Raw genomic sequence first — 22,877 nt, 5'->3', positions numbered from 1 at the left:
GTGTCATGATTTATGGAAAGAGACAATGCTGTTGAGTTTTTCCAAATGTATTTTTTTGGTGCTTTGATTGCTATAACCAGAGTGCCATCTAGTTACATTATGTTGGAGAGAAGGCAGACATCTCTATGGCTGATATCTGCAACTCACACAAAAACAGTCTAGACTGATAAATAGCACTACAGGTTAGAGGAAAAATATGTATTTTTGAATGTGGGTTGATCTGTCCCTGTAAGAAAAGCTTTATAGAAATAGCTAATGTTTTTACTGATGGCTTTGTTTGCTTATGCAGGTCAAAAAGTGGCATCAATATAAAACTTAGACTTTTTGATAACCAGTTGAAAACTCCTTGGAGCTGATTTAAACTCTGAAATAAGCTAAATAACACAAACTGACAAAATCTCACAAGTATTGAAGATGGAATATTTCTAACTGTTTTTAATAATTAAATTATTATCCTGGTAACGGTCATAGTGCTTTCAGTGAAGACTGCTGATTCGAGTCTGTGGTACCTTGTAGTCGTAGCCAGCACTGAAGAGGATGCCGCTGCTGGTGGGGTGCCACTCGATCACACCCACCCGTCTGCTGTGACCATACAGCTCCAGCACTGCCTCCGTCATGTTGCGCCTCAGACCGCCCTCTGGGATCTCCCATACTCGCACCTGCCGCGTTCATATAAACACAGTAGGAATACACAGTGAGTCTGCGTCACCATGAAGCACACAAACACAAACACACACACACACACACGCACACATCTGCAGGCGTTTTCATAAAATGGGCCAATAAGTATTATGTTTTTGTCAGAGGCCACTCCATATTTTTCTCTAATATGAAACTGCAATCAGTATGACACAGCGAGAGATCCCTCTGATCAAAAATAGCAGAGTATCAATGCAGCCCATTGCATTAGGATTAGACTGGATTACAGTGATGGCTGCAGGCCCTGTGTTGGACCAGGGGAGATTATCCTTCAACAAGTGAAAGTATTATACAGCACACAGCACTACCATGGCTTTACTATGCTCGGTAGAGTGATGTAACTAATGCATGTACTGGTAAAAAAAAGGCCTGCAGATTCTTAGTATACGTCATGTAACATCTGAGATTATGAATGATACTGATTTAGAGTTGTAATTGTGTATGATGTAATTTATGTGGACAGAACAGAGAGTGGATTTGTGCTCAAAGGTATTTCTCACAAGCGATAACCTCCAGGGCTGAAAAATGAGGCCAATGTGTCAAAAACTGCAGTTCCTCAAATGGCCACCAGAGGCTGGCTCCAGAAGTGAGTCAATCCCCGTAGACCCCTATGTTGAAATGCCCAGTTTTGCAACAGGAATTAACATGTTTACAGCCTTTTACAAAAACGGTTTTGGTCTCTGTTGCTAATTTCAACCTTAATGACGACTGTACGGGGGGCGACATTTTATACAACTCACCTGTTTCATATTATTAAATTAACTAATTTACCTTTCGGTAACAGTTGGGTGCTGTCTGTTGACTGGTCACTGCCACAGCAACAACATTTGTTAGGTAATGTAACCATGGCATAACCCCTGATTGAATGTAGGTGTGGCTGTATTAATTTTGGTGTGTTTCAGTTAATAGCGGTTAACTATATGCTGAACAAGGGTTAAAAAACCCTTGTTCAGCATATAGTTGTTTAGTTGTACAAAAAGACCCTCTCAGGTTTTGGATATTCAGTTTTTCCGGTAAGTCACTTTTGTTTTGATGGTATTAAGCCTGTATTTTTGCTATAAAAAATTGAGATTAATGTTAATTTATTATCTGTAAAAATGCTTATTTTTTCAGTCGCAGCATTACACAGCATTAGTATTATCACTGACAACCATAGCTTTAAATGCACTATGCTAACTAAGATAGCAGCTTAGCAGCTCATTTTAGTGTTATCTCCACCTCCTTGTCACTTCTGGCTCCGAAAACACAAGATGGTGATGGCCAAAAAGCTGAACTCCATGCTTCAAAACAGGAGTCGACAAACCAGTGTGTGACGTCACGTTAGCTATCTGCATTATCTTACACAGTCTAGGATTTCACATCCGTCCTTTGCCTACAACAAAAACAACAACAACCAGAGCAGATGTCAGCCAAAATCCAGTCACAATCTCACGTCCAGTACTTGATGACCTCTTTGCTTTCTGGTTAAGTGGCTGTCAACCTCAGCATCTAACAGACTCGAGACTTTCATAGATCCAGCATGTTCTCCACATCATCAAAGTGTCACTGTCATACAGTACCATTAATGTCCACAATCATCCTGAGTCAACCTGTTTGGTACAAAGCAGACATTAACAATGAAAGACAGTGAGTCACTTACCGAGGTGTCCTCAGAGCAGGATGCTATGATGTTTTCAAAGAAGGGATTCCACTTGATATCGAGCACATTGCCTTGGTGGCCGCACACTTTTGGGTGATGAGAGTCGAGTCGGCCAGACTGAAGCAGAGCAATGAAATTTAGATATTTTACATTTACTTTTCTTTCTTTTTCTTTCTCAAGCATGTAGGTGAAAGGAATGCAAATAAGAGCATCTGTCAATCCAACCCTCAAAAAATAGAAGCAAAAATAAAATAAAATTAAATGAAAAAAATATTAAAAAATGACAAAACAACAAACCATAACAGCAATGTCTAACAGCTAGTAAAGTTAAAATACAGGATAATAAACATGCTATGGAGTACATGTAATCAAAAGCATTTACACTCAGTTAAAACAAGATCTGGAATAAGGCATTTAAGCAGCCTTAATGGTTGTAGTTTCGTTTTGGGTCTTTTGGAGATTATTTCATGTATAAGGTGCACTGCAAGAGATTTATATTTTATCTTGTTCATCCAGTTACTTTGATTGTCACATGACGATCTATTGTGCCGTGAGCCATACAAAAAGTAAAAAATTATAAACTGATGTTAGTGGGAATTAAACTGAATAAAACAAAACACATGAATGCATGTGTTTGTATCTTGCACATAAAGGTGCATTTAAGATACCCAGAATGCAGCACCTGTTGTGAAATGTGAGCATAAATTACACAAAATTAGAAAAGAATGGAGAATGTTTTTTTTCCCAAGACCTAACAGGCAATGATAACAAATGATAAGAAATTAAATTAAGCAGCTACTGGATGCAAATAATGAATCTGTCTTAATCTACATTACTGAAGAAAACAATTCTTCTCTGTTACTGTTGTAACATGATGGATATAATCTAATAAAAGTGAAATCACATCAGCGAGATAACTTGATAAATCCTGAACAAAACAAAACAGACCTGGTTATTGTACAGGGACATCTGAGAGGCACATGATTGTTATTGCAATAACCCGCAGAGTCCACAGAGGGGCAGTGGCTCATAACAGCAGATGACAGAAGCCTCTTAATGTCGGTCATGTTGTCATGAATGTTTGATGTCACTTCAATCCACTGACCTCTTTTTTTATTTCCTCAGAGATTTGTTTAAGAGCATCGGGTCACGCCTCTGTGAAATCCTGTGTGTGTGTGTGTTTGCATACATGCACCATCCACAGATTCACTCCAGATGCATTACCAAGCCATAACAAACTCTACTATTACAAAATAAAACATAATAACTGGAACAAAAATTTCATCATCAGCATCTCTGCACCTTCGCCCACAAAGAGAGAATGCAATAACATTTTCATACTGCCCGTCACGCAATCACACAAGACATTTCATTTTATAACAGCCAGAGGCAAAATGATGAAACTTAAAACAATTCTGTGTATATAGATAGTAAAATATCAGCTAGTGTTTATCCATATAGATCAATATTAGCTTGCAACCGAAATCTAGCTGGTATATTAGATAGCAACAAACATTCGGTATATAGTGCATTAACTTACTGTGTACACAAAAAGGAAGCTGATCAACAGGCAGTTTTTAAAAGTGAGAACTGTAGTTAACCCTCATAAAAGCAGGAGGCCTGCTCAGAGAAAAATGTTTCAAGTTTGCCAAAGATACTGCAGGCTTTGCTAACTGGATAAGGGACAAATGCCAAAAGCATTTGAGACCAGTGTCTGCCAAAATTTGACAGCAGTGAAGTGGAACATCAATTCAGTCAATAAAAAGAGGAGAAGAAAAAAAGGAGACAGTGTGACTAAGCAAGAAAGACTGTGCATTCCAATACCAATACGACCAGACTGTTTAGTCTGCCAGAAAAAGGTTTAGTGTGTCCAAATACATAGGACGCCAATAATACAGAGATGCCCTACTGCATCTGTCACATTTTTTAGTATGTAAGTCAGCATACTTTTCTGGCTATTCTGACCCACAATCCTCTGCGCAGCGGAAGATGCGTCACATTGACTAAGCCGCAGACAGATAACAGCTGACAGAAGCTGCAATGACGGATGACAATGAATTTAAGTGACTGTTTATCAGTCAGAAAGTAATAATAGGAATATTAACTTATTAAGTGAACAAAATAGTCATAAAGATAACCAACAGCAAAAAAGGGTACCCACACAATTTCAGCAAAACGGCATACATGCAGGGAGAGACAGAACTCAAGGAGAAAATGAAGAAACACACGCGATGTTAAACAAAACGGCTCGTATCGACGCATGTGAGAAAATAAATTTGCTGTTATGTTACAAATGGTTGAAGGGTATCCACGAAAGATTACTGTTACAATTTGGTTATACACAACAAAATTCCATGACTATTCCAAAGCTTTCAATAATTAGGGGCCGAGCATCGAACGGTCCAAGGACCCCCTTGGAATGCAAGGAATTATATATATTTATTTTTTTCTTGGACCCAGCCCTCAAACCCAACAGGAAGTCAGCCATTTTGAATTTTGTGCTCATTTTTGGCGATTTTGGGCCTCGCACTTTTGCCATCCTGTCCTAGAGCATTACCCTTACCGACTTCAAAAGAGGTGTGTCCATTCTCAATCCCTTGATGATAAAAAGATTGTGCAAAACTTTTACGGTTTTGCCGTTAAGTGGCGTACAATTTTGATGTCTTGCCGTAATACAGGAAATTGTTGTACCTTTGGTGTACATTGTCCGATCGGCCTTCAACTTCATAGGTTTGATAAGGGTCCTGCCCCGAACACAACCATATGACAATATTCACTTGCTGTAATAGCGCCACCTACTGCCAACAGAAAGTAAGCCTTGAGGGACAATTATCATTCGATTTACTTGATTTACATGGTTTGGTCAACAAATGATGTACACAAAGATGACATAGAATTTGTCTCCCCTCTACTACATCATGTGAAATAGGTCACTCCAGGGTCCAAACCCTCTGCGTATATTATCCCACTTCCACAGATACTAACGACCGGTTTAGCTGGAGTCCCAGCAGTACCCCGACATACGTGGGGGTGCGAGGGCCCGTTCATCGCTGCTTGCAGCTTTAATTTTGACAAAATTCCATTACTTTTCCAGGCCTGGAAAATATGATCGTGAAATTCTGTGACTTTTCCAGGTTTTTCCATAACCATAGTGGCCCTGGCAAAAGGGCATAATTATCAAAATAACAATGATAGAGAAATGAAAATGTAATTTTACTGTCATGAATATGAAACAGCATGGTAGAATCTGGTAGAATATTTCAGTAGAGCCCTCTGGGTTGAATTCTGACCAGGTCAACAATGGCATCAAGAGGGTCAAAGTTCAAGGCACAGGGTTGTGACAAAGTAGTATGTCCCAACTGTATGCATACTCCACGCAACAGTACAGATTCTGTAAGGGCAGCTCCATACTGATGGTAAAAGATTAAACATTTGGAACACAAGGAGAATGGTTCATAAATGTAATTAATTTGAGTTTGCATTGAAGGCATCACTCTTGTGTCATTTTTCCTAACTTTGGACAACAAAACATTATCATCACACTCAAATATATGTGTGGATGTAAATTTCAGCAATACAAGAAAAAACTCTCCCTCTTCAATAGAAAATGTAAAAAAAAAAAAAAAAAGAAGAAAAAAAGACAAGTGTGGCTATGACGTATTAGCTTTTTCTATAAATGTTACTGTGATGTTTTAACATGGCCTCAAAACATTAATAACATGGGATCTAAGGGACTCCTTTATTAAGTTGGAACTAATTACCTGCAAAGAAATAATGTCTTTTGGGAACCACAAGGTCCACGGTGGATTATGAGGGAATCAGGAATCCTAATGGAACATGATTAAATAAAATACAGGGTATTTAGAGCTATCTCTCAACTAAATTCAAGATTAAAAACTATGAATGAAAATAGTTTTGCTAAGTGGAAGACTGTCAGGAAAGAAACAGATCTACATTAAGCCTCTTTGTCTTTCCTCAGATGAGCTGTAATGGTGACGCACAGATGTGCAAGTCAGGTACCAACAGCTCCAGTACGCCAGAGGCACCACACTGTGATTGCTACTAACTCTTATTGATCTGTATTGCCAAATAAATCCTTATTAACAAGACTTACACTGTTGTTCTGTGGTTACAGTATACATTATTCTAACAGCAGCATTTTATGACTCCTATGGCTACATTATGATATGATATAATAATAATTATAATATGAATGACTGAATTAAAGACGGGGAGCATTTCTTCTTCAAAGAATTCACTGTTGCTGCAGCTTCACATCAGTGTTGCTGCATGCTGATTCAGTAAGACGATAAATCTGAGCAGTGGAAAAACAACATGCTGAGTCATGCTGAAATTAAATTGATATTCTGCTGCTGTAGTTTATCATATGTTAATAGTCAAGTGCTCTGATATGCACCAACAGCATGGTCTGCAGCAGGCTCATTGGATTGCTGTTGGCACATGTTTGAATTTAGAGCAGAGCTGTTTATAACAATGACCCACAGTAATCATTTAACTTAATAGTCATAAAAAAACTGTAGCTAAATAACATTATTACTCCTTAATATGAGCAGCACCCACAATATGTTGAAAATTTTCTTCTACATATGCCATAAAAACATGCACACTGTCAATTACTCTGTGTAAAATGACTTCTGAATAAGCATCTACTCATATAACATATTGCGTTAAGTTCTGCTGGTGAACAGAAAACAAAGCAAGTTGAAATAAACCAGCCAAGTTGGAAGAAGAAAATGTTGGCATTGTATGTTTTTAAAACCATGAATATGTTACATTTGCATGTTTCATACATTTCATATCAATGTTTGTGAAGTGGCATAATATATAAGCTGAATTCATCACTGGGGGGTGGAGGGAACAGTGGATAGCGTCTGCAGCTTGGCAGACCAACAAAAAACAAAAATTTGATTTTGCGAGTAATTTTTTTGTTCCTAGTATCTTTTTAGGCATAAAATGCACCTGCTTTACCAAGACACATTGCTGTTTTTTTCCTCTTGGGATAGTGGCCTGAAAAGTGGTTACTTTTTTAAGAGACATGGCTGCTTTTCCAACCGGGACAGTGGCACGAAAATTATTTATATATTCTTTTTTTGTTTTCTTTTACTGAGACATCACTGTTTTTCTTTTAGAGGTTGTGGCATGAAAATAGGTTATGTTTTACTGAGAAATGGCTGTTTCATTGTTGATAATCTGCTCATTATTTTCTTGAATAACTGACTGATTGTTTGGTATATAAAATATCACAAACTAGTGAAAAATACTCGGCACAATGTCATAAAACCCAAAGTGACATCTACAAATTGCTATTACTTTTTTGGCGAACATTTTAAAGCCGAAAGATGTTTAGTTTATTATCACATAAGACAAGAGAACAGTGGCAAATCCTCACATTTCAGAAGCTGAAACTAAAGATCACATGGTATTTTTGCTTTATAATTATCAATTACAAAAGCTGTATCATACACAGTGGATAACAACAGTAGCAGTACGAGCAGTGACTCAAAAAGCGCCACACTAACTGCACTCTTTCTTTGTCTGAGGTGACGAAGAGGTGTTTGTGACCTTATGTGTCCATTTCTGGGCCGGTGTGTGTGCCAGGTGGTGCCAGCGGTAGTCCTTTCACTTGCTAGCGGTGTTGTCTGGGGGCAACCATATGGCTGTCTCGCCGGCTGTCAGCGAAATATGTCTGCTGTGCTCACACCTGGTCATTAGCCAAACCTACCAAAGATCAGTTTGTATTTCTAATGGAGGAGCAGGAGGAGCTTATTTTGAAAAATCTGTGGTGTAAGGTTTTCGTCCTTGTGTGTCTTTTTGTCATTTTTTTACCTACTCGACAAACTGTTTCAGATTAAGACATCGACTAAAAAGGGCAGACAGCTATTGATTTTGGTTTAAGTATGACTGTTGACACCACTCTGCAGACCATATCTTCTCCTAATTAAGATTTAACTCCATTCATTGATTCAGCACTTTGATTTATTTAAAAAAAAGACTATTTTCTATTCCACAACTGTAGCCTAAATATTTCATAGTTTGCATTTATCAGAATGTGCATTATATACTGGAGGTTAACAAAGAAACTGAAATATGTATGCCAGAGGATACAGCATGAAAGCATCATCCCACAGAAGCCATCATCTGTGCTCCTGCTGCTGCTGCTGAATATGAGAAATGTCATTTCTGAACTCGTCAACTCAGCAGAAACCAGAGGAAATGCTTAAGTGCAATCCTTTGATGAGGAGGAAATCGATCGAGTTATGGTCTTTGGACAGGTCACAGATGGAGTCATTACACAGCATGAAAAATACCACAATGAAATATTAGTTTCACATCAAGAATTATTAGTTACTGTAGATAATAATGTGTGTATTTTCTAGTTGTTCAGTGCAGACCATTTCAATTTTCCAGAAAATATTGGCATTTTACTATCAACAAATAGAGTCAAAAATAAAGCAACTTATAATTTCAGCTTTTTTCTGGATATTAACTTCATGTCCTTTCCTCTTCATGATTTCATGACACAACTGGCTAAAAAAATCTTAAACTTGTTTCCTCAGTAAACCTACTATCGACAATCTAAAACAGGGTTTTTGTCAAATTCAATATGTTAACTGTACTGTTATAAATTAGTAACATCAACTGTAAAACAGGAAATCAAAGAATATCAATATGCAAAAACTCTCATATGACAGAGTAGTTTTCATCTCACCTGTATACTTCAACAGCATAATAAAGTCCCTGAATTTCAGTCATGGTTTCTTTTGGTTTTGGAGCGTCACCTTATATGATTTTCAGTGGCTCCATCTGGCCACCCCTATTAAAAATTCTTGGGGCGCCACTGCTGAACATGGTAAATTACCCACTAAAAGTCAGCATGGTACATTACCACTGAGAGCATGTTAGCATGCACAATTGGATACCTGAAATTCAGTTATGGGTTTTGATTTTGGTGTGCCAGCCCTTAATTTCAGTGGCCCCATCTGGTCATCCCAAGGAAAGATTTCTGTGGGCATCACTGTTCATGTGCAGCTGAACAGCTTTAACAGGAATGAACGGGGCCCTGCCTTCAACACTATATCCAGTTCTCTTTATACATCCATGCTTCAGATTTAAAATAAAAAGGCGGACATCGCTGCAGCTCTTACTGTATCTAACCACCTAACTAGCAGAGCGAGTCGTCCGTCTGTTTCCATGGCTGAACTCCATAGCTCCTGATGATATAAAGTAAGATGCAGCAGAGGTCTCCCAGCTTCACAGCAGAACTGCTCAGCTTTCTGAATACTTCTTCTGCACGATAACAGCTTGACTCAACCCTGCCTGGCAGCTGAGAGCTTTTCAAGTGCCTTGGCACAGACGCTCTTAAAGAGGCAAAGCACTTTATGGTGTTTCTCAGACCTTACACTTGTAACTACAAAGTGAAGAGAGAGAGGCAACTATGTTATAGCCTTGTGGAAAAAAATAACACTCATATTTGTACTGCGCTGTTCATAATACAGAGATACATAAATACACCAACAATCGGCAACACACAGTAAACACTTGCTGAATCCAGCAGCACTTCAATTCATAACAGGCATAAAAGCAACATATAGAAACTAATCTGTATTTGTCATATCAAACACAATATCATTACCACACATAGCAGGATTTTAAATGCAGTACTTGGAAAAAAAATCCTCTAAATACATTCCATGATTTATCACTTCTATCTGCATAATACCTCTTAAATGTGCGACTGTGAGGCTTATCCTGCATATTAAAATGTGCAATACTGTTGTGTAATCAATAATCCAGCAAAAGCAGTAAAGCAGATTCTGTTTACCAAATGTGAAGAGAATTTTCTGTAAATAAAAACACATTCCCTTTTCCTTTAAAAAGAAAAAGAATTTCACACTTTCAATAACAACAGTGCTCTTTTGTCTTGTTTATGGGAAATACCAGTATGCCCTTATGTGATCCTGTTGAAAAAATCTACCTTGTTAAAAGTTCGGTTTTAATACTGGCTTGAGGACTTCAGGCTGGCATGCTCTGTAACAGCACAGACTGTGGTGGATTTGTGTGGAAACTGTCTTCAAACTTCAGACACTAAAACTAAAATAATCTGCTAAATCTATAAACAAAATGTATGGTGTAAAACCCTAATATTAATACAGTGTAATACACCTCAACATCCTAATGCTACAAATCACAGTGAATCACTCAAGTTTTGACTATTAACTAAACATAATGTACATTTTCAATAATGCACAAATGCCCAGGTTCTCTGACAGTACTCACACAATAATAAAACATCACAAATCTCCTTTAACACTGATGCATACAGTAAAGTAAAAAAACAGCTAACAAACAGCCAATCAAGAGTGTGATTGGACACTTACCTGGGACACAGGTATAACAATGAAAGAGCCCCCACCGGCACTCTCTGTGACGACCGCCAGAAACTTGGAGTTGACGGCACAGAAGTGGTTGTCATGGACGTTCTTGGTGATGGGGATACCGTCGTAGCAGTGCTCCCGGTTCCCTACTTTTCCGTAGACATTTCGAAACTTGGAGCTTCGGTAGGTCGGACGCCATGACATCTGAGGAGAACAAATAAATACAACAATAAGGTCAAGTTTCTGTTTGGACAAAAAAATTAATAGATTACCAAGCAGCAACCTTCAGGGCTAAAAAATGAGCACCTATGGAAGTGCCAAAAACTGCATTTCCTTGATTGGCCACTAGAGGCTGGCTCCAGAAGCAAGCACCAATTTCAAAATGCCCAACTGTTCAAGATCAACAAAAAAAATGTTGACTGTTTAGGCCTTCAAAGCGTTTTTTTTCCGTAGAGATATCGCTGCTTTTCCTACCAGAAAAGTGGCTGGTTTTTACGACATTGCTGCATTTCCAGCCACGTTTGTGTGCCCCACACTGGGTATTATAAGCCAAAATATGATGCTTCCTGAAGCTTAACCAAGTAGTTGTGCCTAAAATCTAAACACACAGCATTGTTGATAAAAAAATACAGAGGACCATAGCTGCAGTATATCACTCCTCACTTTATTAAAACTTGTCCATCATTGTTCTCATTTAAGTCTAACAACACCTGCGCTGTAGTTAATGTATGAGCTGTGTAGTTATGTTATGTGTCTGTTTCACTGGTTATTATAACGGCTGGTTTGATTGTTTTATTTTCAGAATTAACGTTAGAATTTGAACAGATAGTAAATTCTAGAGGGAGGGGTTACTATAAGCCCCTTCAGGTTTCTTAACCTCTCATGCACAATTCTTGTCATGTTTGTTATTATGTCTACTACTTTAATCACATCTTGTTCTAATAAGTTCAAATTCAAATTGTTGAAATATTAGGTTTCAGTGTATCTGGACATTTATGTGTAATGTATTCATGGTTTGTAGAAATGTTCAATGCCAACATTATTTCTGCCTGTTAGGTTGTTGTATAAGGGCTGCAATTAACAGTTGTTTTCATTATTAATGAATCTGTCCTATTGTTTTGAATTTTTAATTGTCTGTTAATAAAATATCAGAAAATGATGAAAAATGCCTGTCACAGTTTCCCACAGCCCACTGTGATGTACTGATTGTTTGACCAACAGCCAAAAACCCCAAAGGCTTCTACTAAATTTATAATCAACTCTTTAAAGCATGTACATTATACAGTTTTACTTAGCAAGATCTATAAAGGTTAACACACAGAGCCAGGTCGGTACAGTAACATGGAGAAATTACATTACACTGTCAGGCAGAGTTATCTGTACCCTTTAAGTATTGTCTGGAACTTGACACGATGACGATAATGCAGACAGAAGTGGTGAAGCCTGATGTCAAATTCACATCTACCAAACCCACAGTTGCAGGGTGGGCTGTCCATCTGTGCAGACATGATAACTGTCACACATGCAGTTGTGGGAAATTGTCCAAATTGGTCATGGGTGTGAGACTTTCGAAGGGTGAAAACTGGGTGAAAACAGCTTTGACACCATTTCATGTCGCCTTAGAGGCAATGAGTAATGTGTCATGAAGGTAAAGACATTTCTTCCAAATAACTTCATGAGAAAAGACAGCTGTAAACTAAAATGACAGATTGCAGTATCCTGTTGTTTGTCACTCTATCTTGTCTCACATGGATCTTATAGAAAAGAAAAGCCGCCTTTGTCTGCAGCTGCTACACACAACAAAAGAGAAGTGGTTATGTTTGAGTCAAGATGCTTCTTTTGTTTGTCACTCCACCACAAGAACGCATCGATGGAGCTTTTGATTTTTTTGGAGTGAGCTGCAGAAGGACTCAAAGGTCGACCTCGTCACAGGAAGTGAATGTCAAATGCCCTTTGTCCCGTAAGGAAAAAAGTTGGTGTCATTTCTTGCTAATGAATGTGGCTAAATTCTGATAAATCTTCAGAAGCCGGATCTGTTTTTGAATATAAATTTCAGCTACACTACTGATACCAGTTCACAACAGGATCTAGCGTGAGAGGATTTACGACTCTTGTCAGATCAGTAGCAGCGAAGCAGGATGACATCAGGCAATCCTCTATTCAGCATTGTTCTTGGGATGTGGAGGGGAACTGGTGGGAGTGGTGTACACATGCAAATAGAAACATCCTCAGACCGTGCGGCTGCCATTGTCTCTGCCCGTCCCTTTCCGTCTCAAACCAGACTGGAGAAATGGCAACCAGTAGATTACAACAGTGTAGATGATCACTTTGTCTTCACTTCAGCACTCAGATGTGGCAGCTGTAGTGAGCCTGACGCAGTATTACAAAACCACTGCCATTACAGTCACAACAGCTTATTGTGCTTCAGAATTTGACATATGGTGCTGAAACTGTTACGTGATTTTTCAAGATAACTTTTTTTTTTTGCTGCATTTTAGAAGGAAATATTGCACTTTGAACACCACTACATTTTTCCTGACAGATCTGTTACTCTTTCAGATTAAGATTTTACATCCAAAACAAAGGATGCATTTTTAACTAGCTGTTGTGGCTATTTGTCCAAAATCAGATGTAAACAAATTTTAAACCTATGAATAGATGTATGCAGGCATTGTGTGGATGTTTCTGTTTTGTTGTGGTGTATTTCTCCTAAACAAGTAAACAAAGAAACCACGGCTCCTTCTACCTCTCTTTCTCTGAAAAAAAAGCAACCCTCAAAGGTGCATGCTCGTAAGCGCTGGGGTTTTTTGTAAAAAAAACAAAAAAAACAAAAAGCAAAAAGCAAACCAGTACCCTTAAAGTCATACTGCTACCAAAGAGTGCTTCATTTGATACCTTTTCTTCTACTTCATTCGATGCCCATGATGTGAATGGAAGCATTAAGTTAAGATGCCACCAGATGCCACAGGTATTGTGGCGTCTGGTGGCTGCCCACTTCGTAAAACACAATGCGTTCAACTTAAATCGCAAATGCTGATGACTTGGTTTTTTTTCAAGATCTGGGTTGGATGCAGGTATCATTTGACTGCATAAGTTTCAATACTACTTGGCACTTGGTTATGTCAGCCAATGCCTTAAAGATATCGAGTACGGATACCCAGCCCCAATGTTTTTCTACAGCTGTATAAACCTGAGGTGCCTGTAGAGCTGTCAAATACTCACAAACCAAGCAAAAGAAAATACTGTCTAAACAAAGAAAATATCTGGAATAAATCAAACAGTCCAAATATTTTTAAATAGCTCCCACACTACCCAAATGATATCTAAAGTCATTAAAACTATAAAACTAGCTCCAACTTGACCAGTTAGAGCAGAAAATACAGTAAGATAAACCATATATATATATATGCTTACATACACACATACTTCTTTGAAATGTTTTCAAGGAAAGGACTATACTTGTGATGGACTTATTTCTTACATTGATATTATATTTACTTCAGTATTACTAGCATTAGAATTATTACATTTGGGTTTTTAGACTGCTGTTAAGACAAAAAGCAATATGTAAGAGTTGATCATGAAAATAAGTCAGTTGTAGCCCTTAAAACACTCTACAGTATGTACTGTGAGTAGGTCATATGCAACATAGAAACATCTAAAACTCATCCCATTCAAACGCAGTTTGACTGCTCTGGAGCCATGTCTGTATGAGCAGCATAATAGCAGCTTGTTAAAGAATTAATGTAGAACAGAAGAGCAGCAGAAAGCGGCCTGAGGGACGGTTCGAGGAGACTCGCCTGCTTTGAGCTCTCTTTACAAGGATGCTCATTCATTGGTCACCGGGGTAAGGCACAGAGAGGATATCTGTGTGTGTTTGTGTCGTTCTTATCTCACGAGGGTTTGCAGCAGAAGGACACACAAACAGACCACGAGCAGCAGCGTGCACACACACAAAAACAAAACAACTCAGAGAAAGAGAAAATGACTTTGTATCCAGCAACACAGATCACAAGATGAATCCCTCTAGGATTTTTAAACAGGCCTCATGAACTTTGCCGAAAGTTGTTTTTGCATATTTTCACCGTAATTTTTTAAAACCAAGTTGGATTTAAATTCAATCCCTTTATATCGAATATATAATACACATCTGGAAAATGTCCTGACTAAAGTTTTAGTAATCACCTCGCTGAAAACATCACCTTACCTTCCCAGTGTCCTCACAGTGACACTACAGTCACAGAGTTGCTGCGGCCTTCTCAGACTGCAAACATCCACCCTCCTTTCTAAGCGCTCCTCCAGGATCTCCTCTCTCCCTTCCTTCCTCTTCAAATCCAGCAGGCAGCCTGTGTCAGCTCTACCTCCTTCTCTCTCATGTTTTTCCTCCCCCCTCCCCTTTAAACTCTCTCTTCTCCTCCTACTGGTACTGATAGCTGGAGGGCTAGCACTCCCCCCTTTTTCTCCTCTTGCTCGTCTCTCCCATCCTGCCACTCAGTCGGCCCTCTGTCTCTGTCTGTCTCTTCCACAGTTCATGCTCCAGACCAGCCAGTAGTAGCCATTCATCCTCTTTCCTCTCCCACCCACTGCTTGTTTGTAATCACAAGGCCCTTCTGGGCTGATTCCCAGCACCACCGGCAGTTTCTCACTCCCTCTCTTAATCTCTTATCTGCACTCTAATCCTTCACGCTTCAGGCATGAAACCTGCCTATTTCTGCAAAGACAGGTGGACCCCAGAAGGAACGTCTGACACTGTGGACCTTGTTAGCAAATGCAGCAGTGCCAAAGGCAAGAAGATAACATTTGTTACAACTGGACAGTGTAACAAAGACCATCAGACAGTTGCTTTTGAAAAACCTGAAATATTTATAGACAATGAATGTAGAAGTCTTATTCCTGATAGAGTTGAACAATCCAGAGTTGTCCCAGAGATAATAAAACTGTTCTCTAACTTTTAGGTACGGGCATTTTACACATACTGATGATGCACTGAATTTATAGTCAGAAAATCAATATTTTGTCTTGTACAGTTTTCATTTTTGGTGCTATGTAATAGGAACAGAAAAGTAACTGACGGGAGAAAATACTTTGAATCTTTATAATCCTTATAGTATAAGATATGTTGAATGATATAATTTAGCTGTTATTTAACTGAAATGATCATAAAACAGTAGCTGTAATAGGTATTAAATGTTAAAATCATAGAGGTAAAGCTTTAATATTTTGCATTTTATTCCCACATTCTCACATTTGACTCAGTGTGTGATTTGACTCTGGTGTTTACCCGTTGTGTTTGTGGCACAGAACCTGGGTGTTTTTTAGGGACATATCACAACATTTCCCAGTGGTGTTTGAGCCCCCAAACCTGGATGTATTTCACCAACCCGTCCTTGTTTTTCCAGCAGCTTTTGTGCCACCAAATGTGGGTGTTTAAAGCCAAAATTATATTTTCCTAACCACAGCAAAGGGATTTTTGCGTCTGAACATAATCACACCTTCACCACTGTAACTGAGGAAAAATAAAATTTCAATGTATTTGTTTCAAAAAAATGTACTAATTCAATAATCAGTTGTTTGCAGAAACATTCAATGCAAACATTTTTCTGGTGATTGAGTTGCAAAGTCTGTTTCAGCTCCCAGTTCTTCAATTGTTATAATTATTATAGCATGAAGGAGCTATGCGTGCCTCAAGTCTGATTCATGTTTAATAAGCTCTATGACCCGCAAATCACAGCCTGTTCCTCACTGACGAACCCTGAAATCTCGACTCTTTCACTATAAACGCACTCTGAAACGACCCCTGGTCATGTCGATACACCGAGGCAGGTGTTATGGTGAAAATTGCATCCCCTGACGGTTGTCTGTGTGTTTGAAATGTGGGTGGAGCCCTGCAGGTTCACTGAGAATGAGGTTTGGCCTCTTGGCGTGTTTGTGTGTGCCTGTTGTGTTATATACTCGTCTTTATGATGTGTTGTACATGTGTGTCCGTTTATGTGTCTGCGTCCATTTCTGACCATGTGTTGTCTGTTTGCAGCAGTATACATTAACTGTAGTTTTCATGGCTGCGAGGCAGACCACTCCAGAGAGTAGAGTGTGTTTATTGAGTTTTTTTTTTCGTCTTGCCTGAAGACACTGCTGCTGCTCTGCTGCACACTCAGTTTTTCTCTTTCCTCCTCTCTCTTTGAGGTTTTAATGCTCTTTTCCGATATCCTAAAAGCAGCAAATATTTGTGTCTCTGTTAAAAACAGTCACCAAACTATAAAACTAGCTGTCAAACTGCAACAAACCACAAAATAAAAATAGTTATTTTAATAGGAAAAGCATAATTTAGCTGGCCTCCATTATCCCAGCTGCAGTCGAAAATCCACTCTCCTCTCAAACTAAACCCAGTCAATAGCAGCATACTGACTCATTATGAACCATAAAAGGCCATTCAAACACTACAGAATCAAATCAATGGGTTAAACTATTCCAATCAAGATTTTCTCAATGCTGGCGCCAAATAAGGAAGTTTGGCCATCTGAGCTCACATTCAATAGACACAAAAGGTCGACTGCATGTCCTGTCACTCACACACAGTGAAGTCCTGTCAAGACACCATGTCATGTTCTGTCTTTTCGTCCTCTCTCTTGGCAGCGACACTGTATAGTCATTTATGATGACTTCCCATCTCTGCGAGGAGTAAATATCACAAAAAGCGAGACATCCTATTGGTCCTTTTGACCAAATCCTCTCTCAGTGTGAAGTGGGAAGTGACTCAGGAAGTGTCACAGCTTGCCTGAAAGTGCTGGAATATTTTTTACACTGCTATGGCAATGCCTGATGGGACAACTCTGCTAATAAAAAGCTTTTTGTGTTGTGAAGTTGCGGATCATTAGAGCAAAGTATTTGCATTTTATCAGCAATCACTGGCCGGCATTAAAGGGGATCTATTAACATATTTTGTGTCATATAGTAACAATGAAGGATGTTAAAATTAAACATGGCCAGAATTTTAAATAATGAGATCAAGGTATGTAGAGGCAATCCCTGTAAGAAAAACCTCAAGGTGGGACCAGTCTGAATACTGTTTCCAATAGTTTTTTTCTACTCTGGCTACAGTATGACATCATAGTGTGCCAGATTTCTTTATATGGTCATCTGCTCAACACAGGTTACTACAAGTTTTTCAATTATGTAGCCTCCACTGCTACTTGTAGCTACAGGCTTATGTCAGAGAAAAATGTAAACTTGGTTGCTTGATGTTGTAAAATTCTCCCAAATTTTGGATCATATTCCTGCTGGAATATGGCTATGTTGTGTTTTGAAGCTATTACAAGTGATTTTTAATGGTAAATAGTTCCCCAATTCTCTGTTCTTTGTCACTCCTCAACTGCAATGATAGTGCAGAAATGCTGTAATGCAAAATGGGTTAACAAATTATAAGTGTACCAGCACAGACACTAAGACAAAAATAAAGTGCCTTTTGACCATTAAAGCATGTAAACATGATCCAGCAGAAACCCTGAATACAGATCTGACCCCTTAAAATGAGCACAGAAGGTCTTTTTTAATTATGCCCAAAGCATAGTAGAGCTTAACCCTATCAGATAAGTCACATTTTCAATTTAAAAAGTTTATTTCTTTATCAAAAATGAACATGTATTTTCTCAATGTGAAGCCATAGGGTGTCATTTTATATGTTTTGAAGAAGTTAGAGTGGATAAAACTTTTTGGACACAAACCTTTTTACCAGGATTTAAAAAATTTAAATACAGCGATCTTATCAGCCATTTTTAAGACAGAATATCAACCTGTTAGTCTCTAAAATTAAGTGTAGTCTTTACTTATGAAAGTAAATACAGATAAAATTATATTTTTAACAGAAGAAAAAATGATAGAGCTCTTCTGAGACTGCTCACAACCCGACCAATGAAATGCATGTATAGCAAAGGATTGTGGTCGATAAAGAGAGCCGAAATGAAACTGGAACCAGAAATGTTCAAAGAATCTCATTGACAAATGGGACATTGCTAATAACAAAAACTCAGCCTGGTGAAAAAGCCTTTTTCAACAGTTCGAACAGTTAAAAGAAGAACAATAGTGTTTTGAAACATTTAAGTGGCTTTTTATAAACATCATTTCCCACAAGCCCTTGGCTGTAGACCTTTGCAGGCTCAGTAAAGGAAGAGTCCATGGCTTAACCAAATTTAAAAGGCATGACAGAGAAGAGCAACAGCTGAAAAGGTTTTTACACAGCAAACCAAACAAAATAACAAAGGCTTGCTTGGAAAATTTCATGGGAGCTGTACCTTTCTCTACGCTCAAAGAGTAGCTTTATGAAAATCTTTAATAGCAAGTGTAGTGCATTCTGAATTTAGAGCATGGAAAGTAAATCCCTGGAACATTTTTCCAGAAGACCAATGAAAGAAATGCTACAAGAGCAATTGTACAGAAGTACAAGAGTAGTACAGAGCAGATGCTTGACCGGATGTGACATCATGATTTACACTTTGTGTAAGCAAGAATTAAGCACATCAATAAAAGCCTACAGTCAGCAACAATGACTATCAGCTGTTGTAATTCATAGCAAAAGTATCAGCAGTCACTGAAGGAGAAACTGGCACCTCAGTGCAAGGCGCACTTTCAAGTTTCCATGAGACACCAGACTGAAAGGCTACTTAAGACCAAATTTTACTTCAGAAAAAATCAGCAGAAACTGATGCACAATACCCAGTTCAGACAGCCATGCATGCAATATTTTTCTACAGCATCAAATACACACAAAAGCAAATGAACTGCACAAGTCTGCAGGCGATCGCAGCTATGAGCGAGTGGCAAATGGAATAAAATAAAACAGAGCAGAATAGATTTAACACACCTGCCCCAACAGCCCCAAAATGAATCAGTCCATCTGGATTTTTGTCTCTCCAGATTTTCCAGATGGTCAGTTCAGGAATGTTGGAAAGGTAATCTTTTATTTGAGCCTGCATTAATTTCAATCAGTTGAAGAAAGAGGTTACAGGAGCTCCTGGCACTCACACAGTCTCCATTATCTGGCCCATTAATGTCTATTATATCAATTCTGGATTTTCTCAAACAATTAAGAAGACACACAAACACACCAAAAAGGCTCAGCTGTAGTTCATCACATTAAAGTGAACAGTAGGTTAGGTGAAAGGGCAAAACTTTCCTTTTATTGATGTCAGCCTTCAACTGGCAGGTGGAGGGTGGGTGGTGCTACATGACCTCCACATGTCACATCTGCAAAGTTACAGTATACCCCTGTCTTACAAAGCTTTAAAATGGACAATATCTTTGTGACAACGATAATGAAAAAAATAGACCAAGTTAAATGCAAGATTACTCTTTATACAGTCTTTGTGCCGTAGATTGTAGCCTGGTGAAACAGCAGCCAGTGCTGTTTGAGTTCTGGAGTGTGTGTTCATGATGATAGGGTATTACTACTCAGCGATAATGACAGGAGATGCAGAAGCTCAGCTAATGGCAGCTCTTAGGCCTAAAGCCAGCCCCATTAAGCAGCGGTAATAGTGCAGAGAGCACACAACCCAAGGACAGGAAACCCAGAAACCCAGCTGAAGGGCACTTATCAGAGCACAAGTACGTGGAGGAGTGTGTGTCCTGGAATCTACACACCGCCCCAGAGTGTAAAAGGAGGCTGACGTCAGCAGTGTAATCATCCAGGTAATGTAATTATTATGGCTATATACTGTGGTATTTTCTACGCATTTTGCTATGCTGACAAATACTAGCCCTTTTCTCAAGAGCATACAGTATTTTAAAAACACAGATGTATTTTTCCAATTCCACTAAAAAATATTGGTCACTGAAAAACAGAAAAAAAGGTCTAAATTAATAATCTCCCTTGCGCTTTCCTTTCCTTTCCCCAAGGAGTTTCTGCCACGTGCTTTTTGGAGCATAATGATGCGAGCTGGGCGTCACACCCCAAATGACAGATGGGGGGGTTGGAAACTCAAGGTGAAGGGAAAGTCCAGAGGAAGACAGAGAAAGAAAAGCAGACATGTGAGGCACAGTGACAAAAGAGAAACAGAGATGAAGGGAGGCGGACACTGCCTTGAAGAGAGAACAAGGCATTCAAGGTGAAAGAGAAGACGAGATAATAAAAGAGAGGAAGAAAAGGCAGGAGGAGACCAACAAAGAATGATGAAATATTTAAAGAGACAAAGAAAAAAGCAGACAGAGAGGAGGAGCAGAGGAGGCTCTTAGCAGACAGAGATTAACTCCCCTCTGTCAGACCACCTGCCTGCTCTGAAACACACACAGACTTCTAAAACTGTCTGGAGATAAATATTGATATTTTCAGTATCTATAAACTTACAACTGAAGCATCAAAAGATCAAAATATCAGCGCCAAAGAGGCGTTTCAGCTTCATCTTTATTTTTTTCTTTATCCCCACAGTAATTCCTCCAGAAGGCAAATTTCTTCTAAAGCAAGCAGGGTTTCAGCAATGTACCGGTTTAAAGGTATACCCAGATATGAAAGTTGACAATTATCATACTGTGCACATTTGTTTATTCACAATATAAAAAAACGAATACTTATGTTTCCATCCCTTTAAGGGTCATTCTGACTGATAATAACAATAATAATTCAGTAATACCGTGATACCGTAAAACCGCAGTAAAGAGAAAACATGAATGCACAGTGTACAATCTTTACGTGGTGGACATCTGTTTGAGCAAAGATAACACGTAAAGATAATTGAAATTGTGTTTTAGGGGAAAGCTTGTACATTTTTTACAGAGGGGACATTAAAGAAAGTTGATTTATGTCATAGTACACAAATCTCATCAACTCTGAAATGAAATCTCTCTGGCAGTGGCTCATATTGAGCAAGCCAAATGGCACAGAGCCCAAGACGCAGGAGCAGGAGACGAAGGAGACGAAGGAGAGCACTTTCATCATATTATTGAAATCCATCATTGATGTATGACTACAAAAACAGCTCACTGGAATCATTAATCATTCGGCCAGTTATGATTTCAGATCTGTAAAGATATTGCATTTTAAAATTTCAAGGTGATTGCTCAAAGAGCACGTTGTCCTGCAGGAGGTTGGATCATTTCAAGGAGAGTGATTATATGCACATCACACAGAGCGTTTATAAGAAAAGGTTTTCCTCATTGGTCATTTAACCCAGAACCAGAGACAGGGGGCAGGGGGCGTCATAATGACCCCTTTTAAGTCCAATTCAGAATGTAGCTGTGTGTGATGAGCGTGTTAACACTTTAGCCTACATTAGGTAAGAAACTGTAGGTGGCTTTTTTTTTTTCACAAGATACGCTGTGATGTGCCTGTATCTCTGGGCTCTCTGTGCGTAATTGACTGTATCACTGTATGCACGCACGTCAGTGTCTTCTGAGGACACAAACAGTGATCGTGGTGTCTGTTCCCATTTCAATTATTATGTGTCAATTTTTTTTTTACCGCAGTCTGCAACACATGGCCTCCTGTCTGTTTATCATTGGCTGTGTGTTGTAATGGATGTGACGTACACAAACCAACTCACTAAAAGTTTGCAAGGCGGGGGTCAAGATGCATGCCCAAAATAAAAGCCCACATTTCTGGTAAGAAGCAAAAACATCTATTTTAAACATTATAGAAGACTTGGATATCAAGGTTTTTGGATATGCGCAAACACCGCAGCACCAATTTTATCAAGAAGGTGTTGATGCAAGGAGGCAAAATGTCAAGCAGCTCCAGCTGTTCCACTTCTCTATCTTATGACATAATAAACACATGGTAGGGCTCGTTAATTGGAGCTTGCACAGTTGCATGTAAATTAAACTATTATTGAAATATTATTTTTCATTAGCCGTGTAAACAGCTTACTAGGATTTGTTTTTTTAAATAACAGCAAAAAGATGGACGTTTCTGTGCATGTAAACACACTCACTGTCTCACTGTCATGGTTTAATTGGACACTTGAATAGAGCCATTATTACTTGTTATTAGCAGGAAGCAATTTGTTGATTTGAAACAGGGGGGACAACACTGCAGTTAAATTAAAAATGCTATGTAAGATTTAATAATTTTTAATAACATATTGTAAATAGGCCCGCATCTGGACAGGACCGTGTATGGCAGGACAACAAAAGGGACGTAATTTGGTGATTTTACTAAC

At 38.7% G+C, this 22,877-nt stretch overlaps 1 protein-coding gene across 3 annotated transcripts in view; it reads right to left on the bottom strand.

Annotated features, from left to right (window-relative positions):
* coro2ba (coronin, actin binding protein, 2Ba) overlaps window positions 1-22,877 on the bottom strand; it is a 61,492-nt gene that overhangs the window by 12,345 nt on the left and 26,270 nt on the right. For 2 of the 3 annotated variants that reach the window (XM_042491754.1, XM_042491745.1), the window contains 3 exons: window positions 10,738-10,938; window positions 2,339-2,455; window positions 510-659 (listed from right to left, as the gene is read on the bottom strand). In XM_042491754.1, coding sequence (XP_042347688.1) covers window positions 510-659; window positions 2,339-2,455; window positions 10,738-10,938 — 468 coding nt within the window. Of the gene's footprint in view, window positions 1-509; window positions 660-2,338; window positions 2,456-10,737; window positions 10,939-14,941; window positions 15,230-22,877 lie in introns of those variants that run through there. The other variant, XM_042491764.1, reaches the window with a different exon arrangement.

The sequence above is a fragment of the Plectropomus leopardus genome, chromosome 1 (genome assembly GCF_008729295.1).
Source record: "Plectropomus leopardus isolate mb chromosome 1, YSFRI_Pleo_2.0, whole genome shotgun sequence".
Classification (NCBI taxonomy): domain Eukaryota; kingdom Metazoa; phylum Chordata; class Actinopteri; order Perciformes; family Serranidae; genus Plectropomus; species Plectropomus leopardus.
This window is presented reverse-complemented; position numbering and strand designations above follow the sequence as displayed.